A 12,566-nucleotide genomic window follows, 5' to 3' on the forward strand; every position below is an offset into this window, starting at 1 on the left:
TCAAATTTTGAATTTTTATTCTGTTAAACGAGTTATGTGACACAAAATAGTTAATAAATAACATTACCCACATGTCTACTTTACATCAGCACAATTTTGGAAACAACATTTTTTTTTTTTGCTAGGAAGTTATAAGGGTTAAAATTTGACCAGCAATTTCTCATTTTTACAACGAAATTTACAAAACCATTTTTTGTAGGGACCACCTCACATTGGAGGGGTCTATATGGCTGAAAATACCCAAAAGTGACACCATTCTAAAAACTGCACCCCTCAAGGTACTCAAAACCACATAAAAGAAGTTTATTAACCCTTCAGGTTCTTCACAGCAGCAGAAGCAACATGGAAGGAAAAAATGAACGTTTAACTTTTTGTCACAAAAATGATTTTAGCAGCAATTTTTTTTATTTTCCCAAGGGTAAAAAAAGAAACTGGACCCCAAAAGTTATTGTACAATTTGGCCTGAGTACGCCGATACCCCATATGTGGGGGGGAATCACTGTTCGTGCGCATGACAGGGCACGGTGGCGCAGTGGTTAGCACTGCAGCCTTGCAGCACTGGGGTCCTGGGTTCTAATCCCACCCAGGACAACATCTGCAAATGGTTTGTATGTTCTCTCCGTGTTTGCGTGGGTTTCCTCCGGGCACTCCGGTTTCCTCCCACATTCCAAAGACATACTGATAGGGATTCTAGATTGTGAGCCCCATCTAGGACAGCGATGATAGTGTGTGCAAAACTGTAAAGCGCTGCGGAATATGTTAGCGCTATATAAAAATAAAGAATATTATTATTATAAGGGAAGGAGTGCCATTTGACTTTTTCAATGAAAAATTGGCTCCAATCTTTAGCAGACACCATGACGCATTTGGAGAGCCCCTGTGTACCTAAACATTGGAGCTCCCCCACAAGTGACCCCATTTTGGAAACTAGACCCCCCCAAGGAGCTTATCTAGATGCATAGTGAGCACTTTGAACCCCCAGGTGCTTCACAAATTGATCCGTAAAAATGAAAGTCCTTTTTTTTCACACAAAATTTCTTTTAGCCTCAATTTGTTCATTTTCACATGGGCAACAGGATAAAATGGATCCTAAAATGTGTTGGACAATTTCTCCTGAGTACACCGATACCTCATATGTGGGGGTAAACCACTGTTTGTGCACACGGCAAGGCTCGGAAGGGAAGGAGCGCTATTTGACTTTTGAATGAAAAATTAGCTCCAATCATTAGCGGACACCATGTCGCATTTGGAGAGCCCCTGTGTGCCTAAACATTGGAGCTCCCCCACGTGACCCCATTTTGGAAACTAGGCCCCCCCCCCAAGGAACTAATCTAGATGTTCGGTGACCACTTTAAACCCCCAAGTGCTTCACAGAAGTTTATAACGCAGAGCCGTGAAAATAAAAAAAATTTCTTTCCTCAAAAATTATTTTTTAGCCCGCAATTTATTTATTTTCACAAGAGTAACAGGAGAAATTGGACCCCAGAAGTTGTTGTCCAGTTTGTCCTGAATATGCTGGTACCCCATATGTGGGGGTAAACCACTGTTTGGGCACACGTTGGGGTTCGGAAGGGAAGTAGTGACGTTTTGAAAGGCAGACTTTGATGGAATGGTCTGCGGGCGTCACGTTGCGTTTGCAGAGCCCCTGATGTGCCTAAACAGTAGAAACCCCCCACAAGTGACCCCATTTTGGAAACTAGACTCCCCAAGGAACTTATCTAGATGTGTGGTGAGCACTTTGAACCCCCCAAGTGCTTCACAGAAGTTTACAACGCAGAGCTGTGAAAATAAAAAATCATTTTTCATTCCTCAAAAATTGTGTTTTAGCAAGCAATTTTTTATTTTCGCAAGGGTAACAGGAGAAATTGGACCCCAATAGTTGTTGCCCCGTTTGTCCTGAGTATGCTTGTACCCCATATGTGGGGGTAAAGCACTGTTTGGGTGCACGTTGGGGCTCAGAAGGTAGGGAGCACCATTTGACTTTTTGAACGCAAGATTGACTGGAATCAATGGTGGCGCCATGTTGCGTTTGGAAACCCCTCAATTCTAACTCCAACACTCCCCTAACCCCAACTCTAGCCATAACCCTAATCACAACCCTAATCCTAACCACACCCATAACCCTAACCACAAGCCTAATCTTAACCCTATTTCCAACCCTAGCCCTAATTCCAACCCTAACCCTAAGGCTATGTGCCCACGTTGCGGATTCGTGTGAGATTTTTCCGAACCATTTTTGAAAAATCTGCAGGTAAAAGGCACTGCGTTTTACCTGCGGATTTACCGCGGATTTCCAGTGTTTTTTGTGCGGATTCCTATTGAGGAACAGGTGTAAAACACTGCGGAATCCGCACAAAGAATTGACATGCTGCGGAAAATACAACGCAGCGTTTCCGCGCGGTATCTTCCGCACCATGGGCACAGCGGATTTGGTTTTCCATAGGATTACATGGTACTGTAAACCTGATGGAAAACTGCTACGAATCCGCAGCGGCCCATCCGCTGCAGATCCGCAGCCAAATCCGCACCGTGTGCACATAGAATAATTCTAGCCCTAACCCTAAGACTTCTTTCAAATTTCCATCGGTACGGGGCCATCGCCATGCGTCGGCCCGACAAACATCATGAAATTTGAGCACAACGTGGGCAGCGGATGCAGTTTTTCAACGCATCCGCTGGGGATGAGGGGGCGGAGTTCCGGCCGCGCATGCGCGGTCGAAAATGGCGGATCCGACGTACAAAAAAATGTTCACTTGAACGGTTTTTTGTGCAGACGGTCCGCCAAAACCCAACGGATCCAGTGCACGACAGACACGACGTTTGGCCATCCGTCGTCAATAAGTCTATGGGCAAAAAACGCATCCTGCGGGCACATTTGCAGGATCCGTTTTTTGCTCAAAACGACGGATTTCAAAAAACGCCAGTGTGAAAGTAGCATAACCCTAACCCTAGTGGAAAAATAAAAGTAAATATATTTTCTTTATTTTATTATTGTCCCTACCTATGGGGGTGATAAAGGGGGGGGGTTCATTTACTATTTTTTTTTTTTTTATTTTGATCACTGTGATAGGTTTTATCACAGTGATCAAAATGTACCTGGAACGAACTGCGCATGCGCCCGCCATTTTGGAAGATGGCGGCGCCCATGGAGAAGACGGACGGATGGACACCGGGAGGCTCGGTAAGTATGAGGGGGTGAATAAGAGAACGGGGGGGGGGGGGTGGATTGGAGCAAGGGGGGTGGATCGGAGCACGGGGGGAGAGAGCGGACCGGAGCGGACCACAGTACAGGACAGAACGGAGGACTGGGGAGGAGATCGGTGGCGGGGGGCAGATCAGGGTTTCCAGCCATGGCCGATGATATTGCAACATCCGCTATGGCTGGATTGTAATATTTCATCACTTTTCATAGGTGAAATATTACAAATTGCTCTGATTGGCTGTTTCACTTTGAATCAATTTTTTTTTTTTTTTTAATAACCAGCAAAGGTAAAGCAGACCGCTGTCAGCTGATGTTATCAGGCTGGGAAGGTCCCTGGTTATTGGGCCCTTCCCAGCCTAAAAATACCAGCCCTCAGCCACCCCAAAATTGGTGCATCTCATTAGATACATCAATTCTGGCTCTTTGCCTTGGCAATTAGGGTAATGGGATTGATGTCAGATGTCAATTGTCCAAAAATGCAGCTGACATCAACCCTGGTGTTAGTAATGAAGAAGTGTTTATCATACACCCCCATTACGAACACAGTAAGAAACACACACAAAAATACTGTATCGAAATAAACACCCCGGCACTTTTGCTTGTTCACCAATTAATTACAGCCCTCCATGTGCTCGCCGGAGGTAGCCCGACTGCCATTAGGTACAGAGATGAGATTCTCAGACCCCTTGTGAGACCATATGCTAGTGCGGTTGGCTCTGGTTCCTCCTAATGCAGGACAATGCCAGACCTCATGTGGTTGGAGTGTGTGAGCAGTTCCTGCAAGATGAAGGCATTGAAGCTATGGACTGGCCCGGCCGTTCCCCAGACCTGAATCCGATTGAACACATCTGGGACATCATGTCTCGCACCATCCACCAACATCACGTTGTACCACAGACTGTCCAGGAGTTGGCAGATGCTTTAGTCCAGGTCTGGGAGGAGATCCCTCAGGAGACCATCCGCCTCCTCATCAGGAGCATGCCCAGGCGTTTTAGGGAGGTCATACAGGCACGTGGAGGCCACACACAATACTGAGCATCATTTCCTTGTCTTGAGGCATTTCCACTGAAGTTGGATCAGCCTGTAACTTCATTTTCCACTTTGATTTTGAGCATCATTCCAACTCCAGACCTCCGTGCGATATTAGTTATTTTCGTTGATCATTTTTAGGTTTTAGTGTTCTCAACACATTCCACTATGTAATGAATAAAGATTTACAACTGGAATATTTCATTCAGTGATTTCTAGGATGTGGGATTTTAGTGTTCCCTTTATTTTTTTGTAAAACAATGGGGAGACAAAGAGCGCAATAGGGTCTTATCCACGTTACAAAGAGGAGAATATATACCAAAATTTGCTCACTTGGTTAGGATGAGATTAGAGCATATGGATAGCGGCTGCTGCAGATCCACAGGTCTTCACCGACCAGCGAAAATAATGTCTTCAAAAGGAGATTTGTAGTTAAAATTCTGCACTGCCGCTAAGATGAATTTCAGGAGAGTAAAGTTGATTCACAGTGGTTTTATTCAACGCGTTTCAGGGGTCTCATGCCCCCTTCATCAGGAAATACCACCGCAGAATTTTAACTACAAATCTCCTTTTGAAGACTTTATTTTTTTGAGAAGAGTATGTAATATAAAATGGTGAACCAAGGAAAGTGTGGGGGAGGGTTTATTTAAAGATTGTTTTGTTTTTTTCTTCTTCACTTACTGGATTAATAGTGGGGGTGTCTCATAGATACCTCTCCATTACCAACACTAGTGCTTGATGACAGCTGTGTTTTTGTTCAATTTACAGATTTACTCCAAGCCCAATTGCCAACACACCAGGGCCAAGGTGAAGCGTCTAATGTGATGTGCCACCTCTGGGGTGGCTGCAGGCTGTTATTTTTAGGCTGACAAGTGCAAAATAACTAGGGACCTTCCCAGCCTGACAGCTGATGTTACCAGCTGGTCTGCTTTACCTTTGCTGGTTACAAAAAAAAAAAAAAAATATATGGGTGGGACCCCATATCATTTTTTGCATTTATTTAATCATAAAAAGCTGTACAATAAGCTCCACAGGGTGTAATTATGTATTGCTATAGCATTCATAGCTGTCAAATAAGCGTGTATTTGTCGCTGCGTTTTTCCTGTCAAGGTGCATAAATTTCTGCATCCAAATACTCAATGTGTGCACATAGCTTTATAGTTCTTTGTATTTTTTTCCCAAATGCATAATATGTTCTAATTGTAGTGTTATTTGTAATTGATCATACTTCAGAAAGTGTTAAAAAAAAACTCAATGTTCTCCAACATGCATCCTTTAAAAGGGTTTTTTCGGTTCCAATCAATTCCTAATCCAGGTGATCAACAGGGTCAGTGATAGGACTTCACATCCAGAGATATTTGTCCCTTCTATATGTAAGACTCACACATGTCTATACATAACTGCTGTGTTAAAGCTGGTCCCACAGTACTGCAAGTTTGGGAGTGAGAAGAACCGGATAACCCCTCGAAAGTCCATATACATACACTGCATTCACAAATGCAATGAAGGTCCCGAGACATTAAATGATTTAAATTGCAAAATAAATTAAATTCCACTTTCACATTAATAGGTGTGCAAGTTTATTTTGGGGCAATACCCACTATGACAGAATGCTGTGTATCTCACACATTACCACCAATGGCAATATGTTTTCGTTAAAATATAGATTTGGCAGAATTGTTAAAGAACTTAGCGTCCCGACTTGCTCTCCTCCATTAATGTTGTACGTTTCTTTGTGCAGGATTTGGGGAAGGATACACAGAGATCGTGATGAAAGGAACACTCGAAGAGCTGAAGTTTTTGGCTTTTTACTTGAAGTAGGCAGATTTTTTTTACCCCCCTTGTACAGGTGTGGAGACATTTACTTATCCATGCAATTTATTTTGGTTCCTTTATGCAGGGACAACATTGTGGTTGCTGTATCAAGCATGAACTATGACCCCATTGTGTCCCAGGTAGCAGAAGTCATTTTCTCTGGAAAACGAATCACCAAAAAGGAGGTCCTGTAAGTAAACACTTCCTCCAAAATGATATACACTTGGGAAACCTATGTACAGCTTTCTTAAAAATGTCTGCATTGTGCAAATATATGCTTTACAAAAGTCTCCTTTGCTATTAGGTCTCAAGCACTGGGCTGAATTAGAGCAATAAGCTTCCATTTTACCTCAGTTTAGGACTGGGAGGTATAGAGAGGTTTGTTCTGCTGGCCTTCATCCAAAAGGCCACAGAAAACTGTGATAGGCGCAAGCACATTGTATTTGTGGTTTTATTTAGTGTTGAGCGAGCGTGCTGGGATAAGGTGTTCTCCAAGGACGCCGAAGATGCTCTTTGTTGGAGTCCCAATGGCTACATGTCTAACAGCTGGTCAAGAGTCTTAACACATGCATGGACTGTGGCTGTTCAACAGCTAGGAGGCCTGCAGCCGCGGGGACTCGAACATAGTATTCGAGCACGCCAAAGACACTCGAGTAGCACACAAGCATGGTCGCTCATCACTAGTTGTATTCTCTAGAAGCAATAGCTCTATGTACCGTATATGGCACATGATAGTGCTTATAATACAGGTCCTTCTCAAAAAATTAGCATATAGTGTTAAATTTCATTATTTACCATAATGTAATGATTACAATTAAACTTTCATATATTATAGATTCATTATCCACCAACTGAAATTTGTCAGGTCTTTTATTGTTTTAATACTGATGATTTTGGCATACAACTCCTGATAACCCAAAAAACCTGTCTCAATAAATTAGCATATTTCACCCATCCACTCAAATAAAAGTGTTTTTTAATAACAAACAAAAAAACCAACAAATAATAATGTTCAGTTATGCACTCAATACTTGGTCGGGAATCCTTTGGCAGAAATGACTGCTTCAATGCGGCGTGGCATGGAGGCAATCAGCCTGTGACACTGCTGAGATGTTATGGAGGCCCAGGATGCTTCAATAGCGGCCTTAAGCTCATCCAGAGTGTTGGGTCTTGCGTCTCTCAACTTTCTCTTCACAATATCCCACAGATTCTCTATGGGGTTCAGGTCAGGAGAGTTGGCAGGCCAATTGAGCACAGTAATACCATGGTCAGTAAACCATTTACCAGTGGTTTTGGCACTGTGAGCAGGTGCCAGGTTGTGCTGAAAAATGAAATCTTCATCTCCATAAAGCATTTCAGCCGATGGAAGCATGAAGTGCTCCAAAATCTCCTGATAGCTAGCTGCATTGACCCTGCCCTTGATGAAACACAGTGGACCAACACCAGCAGCTGACATGGCACCCCACACCATCACTGACTGTGGGTACTTGACACTGGACTTCAGGCATTTTGGCATTTCCTTCTCCCCAGTCTTCCTCCAGACTCCGGCACCTTGATTTCCGAATGACATGCAAAATTTGCTTTCATCAGAAAAAAGTACTTGGGACCACTTAGCAACAGTCCAGTGCTGCTTCTCTGTAGCTCAAAAGTGGCTTTACCTGGGGAATGCGGCACCTGTAGCCCATTTCCTGCACACGCCTGTGCACGGTGGCTCTGGATGTTTCCACACCAGACTCAGTCCACTGCTTCCTCAGGTTCCCCAAGGTCTGGAATCGGTCCTTCTCCACAATCTTCCTCAGGGTCCGGTCTCCTCTTCTCGTTGTACAGCGTTTTCTGCCACATTGTTTCCTTCCAACAGACTTACCATTGAGGTGCCTTGATACAGCACTCTGGGAACAGCCTATTTGTTGAGAAATTTCTTTCTGGGTCTTACCCTCTTGCTTGAGGGTGTCAATGATGGCCTTCTTGACATCTGTCAGGTCGCTAGTCTTACCCATGATGGGGGTTTTGAGTAATGAACCAGGCAGGGAGTTTATAAAAGCCTCAGGTATCTTTTGCATGTGTTTAGAGTTAATTAGTTGATTCAGAAGATTAGGGTAATAGGTCGTTTAGAGAACCTTTTCTTGATATGCTAATTTATTGAGACAGGTTTTTTGGGTTATCAGGAGTTGTATGCCAAAATCATCAGTATTAAAACAATAAAAGACCTGACAAATTTCAGTTGGTGGATAATGAATCTATAATATATGAAAGTTTAATTGTAATCATTACATTATGGTAAATAATGAAATTTAACACTATATGCTAATTTTTTGAGAAGAACCTGTACATCTCCAAATTCTGTACCACCACCATGGGCCGGTATCACATAGCCCTATGTTACTAGCCAGAACCTCTTACTTAGAAGTAGACTATTAAAATTGTGAGGTTTATATTCAAGATGGCATCCCCCAATTACAGAAGAAACACAAAGACCGCACCTTTAGTTTGCAGAATCTTTATTTAAGCACAATCTTCACCATTATGTAAAACACCATTTTATATACTGATCTTTCCGCACCTTTAGGGGCGATGTGATCCCCATGTGCCTGTAGAGATTCTGATTTATTCTTCTCACAGGATATAAATCAGTACATTGATCCAGTCACACTGGTAGCCTGGAGAATACGTGTGGTTTGTCAAGTCCTTGAAGTTAAGTTCAAAGTGGTTTATGTGGCATTTTCTGTGCAGGGCTGAAGATTTTATTGACGTCATTGCAAAATTATGACCAGTGCTGATTCTTTCTGAAGACCAGGAAGACGCAACATCATTCTTCAGGTGATTCATTGTGCAACCACAATGCTAATCGCCTAAACGCTAAAGGGCTTTGTCAGAGGGGCATACTATGTGCACACAGTCTTTTAGACACCAACATATACATCATGAGTTGTGCTACTGGAAGCCACTGACCGAGTTTTTACCCCTTTTTTTCCCCCATTTATTTTTCCAACAGTTTTGGAGCAGGATTTTTTTTTGTAAGTTATATATAAAAACTAGTGAGTGGCTTCCAAGCAGAGGCAGAATAGATCCATCACTTTTTAAATGCTTCACATCTTTAGAAACCTGAAGCTGGTAAAAAGTTGAACTTATGAACATCAAGTCACATTCAGTCTCATTTATATGTTTGAGCTTTTTCAAGTTATGGACCTGCCTGAAAAGACAGTGTGCACAAAGCCTAAACATTAATGTGCAGGCCCTCTGCAAAACAGCCAAACAATGGTGACGTTCACATGAAACTTTTAGACTGATCCTTGCTCCAACTACATTTAAAATAAATAAAAGTGAAAGATGTACAGCATGCACGACTCAGTTTTTTTTTTTTTTTTTTAACTTTAACTGGGATTCTAGACGGTGGCTGCCTAAAAAAAATAAAAAAAAAAAAATTGTACTATACCTACCTCATCCATATAATTTAAAATTTTTGTTGTAAGGGTCCATTGCAATTATTAAGGAGGACCTGTCATAAGATCAGAAATTGTCTGGTTGCGCTAGTTTGCATTTTTTTTTTTTTTATAAATCCTCCCTATGGTTCTTTTTCATTTAGTGCTATTTTTTTGGTCTTTACAAGTTGTTGTGGCTTTAACCGGATCCTAATTATGAGCCACAGAAACCACAAAATTTAACACTTAAAGGAATAAAATAACCACAGATCGGCCACTTTTTACTGGGTAGCATGTCCTCTAACAAAGAAATGGCCAAAATAAGTTTTCTATTAGATTTTTTCATTTCAAAATACATGTTATAGGGATGTTAAAAATACAAAATTGCATACCGATGGGAAAAAAAAATAAAAAATGGACAACTTTTCATATGCTGGTCAAAATCAGTCTAAAGGATATGACAACCATCTTCAAGATTTTTTTCCCCACCAAGATGGGATTAGTAAGAAGTAGTGACTTTTGTATAGTTGCATATAAAATTGTCAATTTTCCATCCTACTTATTTCAATAGCTTCACCAAAACAAGTAGTTAAGGATAGTAAGTGTTCCATCACCCTCTTACTTGTAAATACCCTAACAGTAAAGACGCCCTCCAACTTCTTGTATTTCTATTATTACTAGATGTGGCCAATGTAAAAAAAATAAATCCTTGCCATTAGTCCTGATTTTGAAGTCACAACATGCTTTGACACTTGGCATCTTTTCTTTATGCACCATGACCTCCTAGACGTGGAGTCAGATCATTCAAAGACTTTACAGGAATATAATATTTAGTGTCCTAACAGACATGCGACTTACTCCAATTTTTCTCTTCTTAAATCTTCAGGAGGTCCTCTGTGGAATAATAGCCAACTTCAACAGTTCTTCAACTGGCAGCTTTAGCATTGAGCATGAACATAAAGCTTGCCACTGAAGAACTGTTGCTGTAAGCCAAAATGTAGATCACTCCATGTCCTGGGTAAGAAAAAAAAAATATATATATTCATTCACATTCAGCAATTGATCATGCATGACAATTATACAATAAACTAAATTTAGGTGAAAAAGAAAACAAATCTGCCACAGAAGAATACTTGAGTGCACCGGAGTCCTCAGCCCTAGAAAACAATCACTGAAAAAACATTTGTATAAGAATAGCATACAGGAGAACATAAAACAATCGGAGTACAAGGGCATTATTTAATGGGCAGCACCAGGGGCCAATAAGTGCTGCAACATTACAAATGACATAAGCGGCCATTTAATGCTCATATCCCCTGTCCCTAACTGTGGAATGTTCTCCCTTGGTAGACTGAATACATTTTCTTTCAATAGGCTGCAATGGTTATTAAGGTGTCACTTGTAAGTCAGCTGCATGGGGGTGATTAATGCCAAAGGGAGCAATCACATCATATATCTTCGCTAAACCTTCTTTGGATATTTGCATAGTGGGATCATCTTTATGGCCAGACCCCTGTATCATAGCAGCTCAACAATCTCCAGCAACGGCCTATAAAATTTGTTAATTTAACTTCCTAGGGTTGACATCCTAAAACCAGTTTAAAAAAATGGAAAAAAAACTGCTTGTAGAAGCTTTGCAATTTTTGGGTTATTAAAAATCCTCTCTCGAGAGCAGAGGGATTTTTAATTTTATCAGTTACTGCTTATTGCCTAGATTGACAGCTAGCCCTGCAGTCTATCAGTAGTGGTCTATTGCACTGCCATGAGCCCAGTTGTGTGTATGCCGAGGATAGCTGCCATCCTCAGATTGGCCAGCAGCGTGTATTGCGGCACACTAGCCCGGGAAGTTTGTGCGCCGCAATAAACTTGAGCTGGATGCGAGTCTGGGGACGCAGATCCGGCGTCACCAGGCTCCTACCCATCCGCCCTGATTCACTGATGCGGCAGAACGGCGACGGCACGTGTGCCCATAGGGAGAGCTGTGCGTGCCCCAGGTTAGCCACCACTCTCCTAAGCAAAGAGCGCAGGGCTTACAAACTCTTGGCTGTAAAGCTTGTAAGCACTGCTGTGAAGCAAACTAGATCTGGACAGCATCAGTCTGATGATATAGAGCCAAAGATGCCTCTGGGTGCTGTCTTGGAAAGGGGACAGTTGAGGCCAGCAGTGCAACCATGCCTCAGGTCCAAATAATCCATCAGGAGTACGCAGAGACACGGGCAAGCAAAAAGCCTGGGAGGCCTGTGAATGGTGAGATCCTGAAGACAAGAGGAGATGTCTTTATATGAATGTGTCGAAGCCAGACAACTCCACATTAACACAGGAATGATGCCTTTGGCTGCTCGGTACATGACCGTGTTTGCAGAAGAGGCAAAAGCTACAGACTGGATCCCCCAAGACTAAATACTGATGGCCTATCCTACTCTATAAGCCAGAGATGCAAACAATTTTCATTCTAGCATTTAAGATAAATTTAGTGGGATAATAAAGTCTGAAAACACCAATCTACACAAAACAAAAAAAGTAGTAATGTGAAAATCAAAGTTTTAGAACAACAAAATAAAGGAAACGAGAAAGGCAACATATTGTGGGATTACCGTACATTTAGGAATACGCTTTCCTCCATTACTCTGGACAGGGCAGGTAATGCCACCCGATAGCTTTAGTCTTAAGGTTACAAGCAAATGAAGCAGTTAATATGCTTACTGTGGCAAGATCGCACCAAAAACACTTGCTAATGTTTCTCCTGACACTTCTTACCCAGACACATCTGTTAAAGTGCTGATCAAAACGGCGAAGCAGATTCCCAGCTACGTGCGCTGCTGGGACAGGGGCTGGGATACCAAACATTCCACAAATGCCTGGTACATATGATCCAAATTCCAACCCGGCTGTCGGCCCCTCAGTGTCATATACACTTTGTTCTGCGCCAGCAGCTCCACCTCTCCATAATCTTTTCCAGGGACACAGTCTCCCACCCAAAGTCTTAAAGGAGCACTAGATGTTTATGGAACTGAAAGACTGAGGCGTCTGGAGGGAGGGAACTGAGTAGTGATCATGGAAGGCAGACTTTGTCTCAGTCACTGGTCCTCTTCCTTCCAGTT

General features: G+C 42.3%; 1 protein-coding gene across 4 annotated transcripts in view; it reads left to right on the top strand.

Moving 5' to 3' along the window:
• The window catches only part of LOC138672905 (apoptosis-inducing factor 3-like), a 158,954-nt gene extending 149,572 nt beyond the window's left edge, over positions 1-9,382 (top strand). For all 4 annotated transcript variants that reach the window (XM_069761347.1, XM_069761348.1, XM_069761349.1 and 1 more), the window contains 3 exons: positions 5,973-6,048; positions 6,132-6,236; positions 8,777-9,382. In XM_069761347.1, the coding sequence (XP_069617448.1) occupies positions 5,973-6,048; positions 6,132-6,236; positions 8,777-8,813 (218 nt within the window). In that variant the 3' untranslated portion in view covers positions 8,814-9,382. The remainder of the gene's footprint in view (positions 1-5,972; positions 6,049-6,131; positions 6,237-8,776) is intronic.
• Positions 9,383-12,566: the final 3,184 nt, after the last annotated feature.

This window comes from Ranitomeya imitator, chromosome 3 (genome assembly GCF_032444005.1).
Source record: "Ranitomeya imitator isolate aRanImi1 chromosome 3, aRanImi1.pri, whole genome shotgun sequence".
NCBI lineage: Eukaryota > Metazoa > Chordata > Amphibia > Anura > Dendrobatidae > Ranitomeya > Ranitomeya imitator.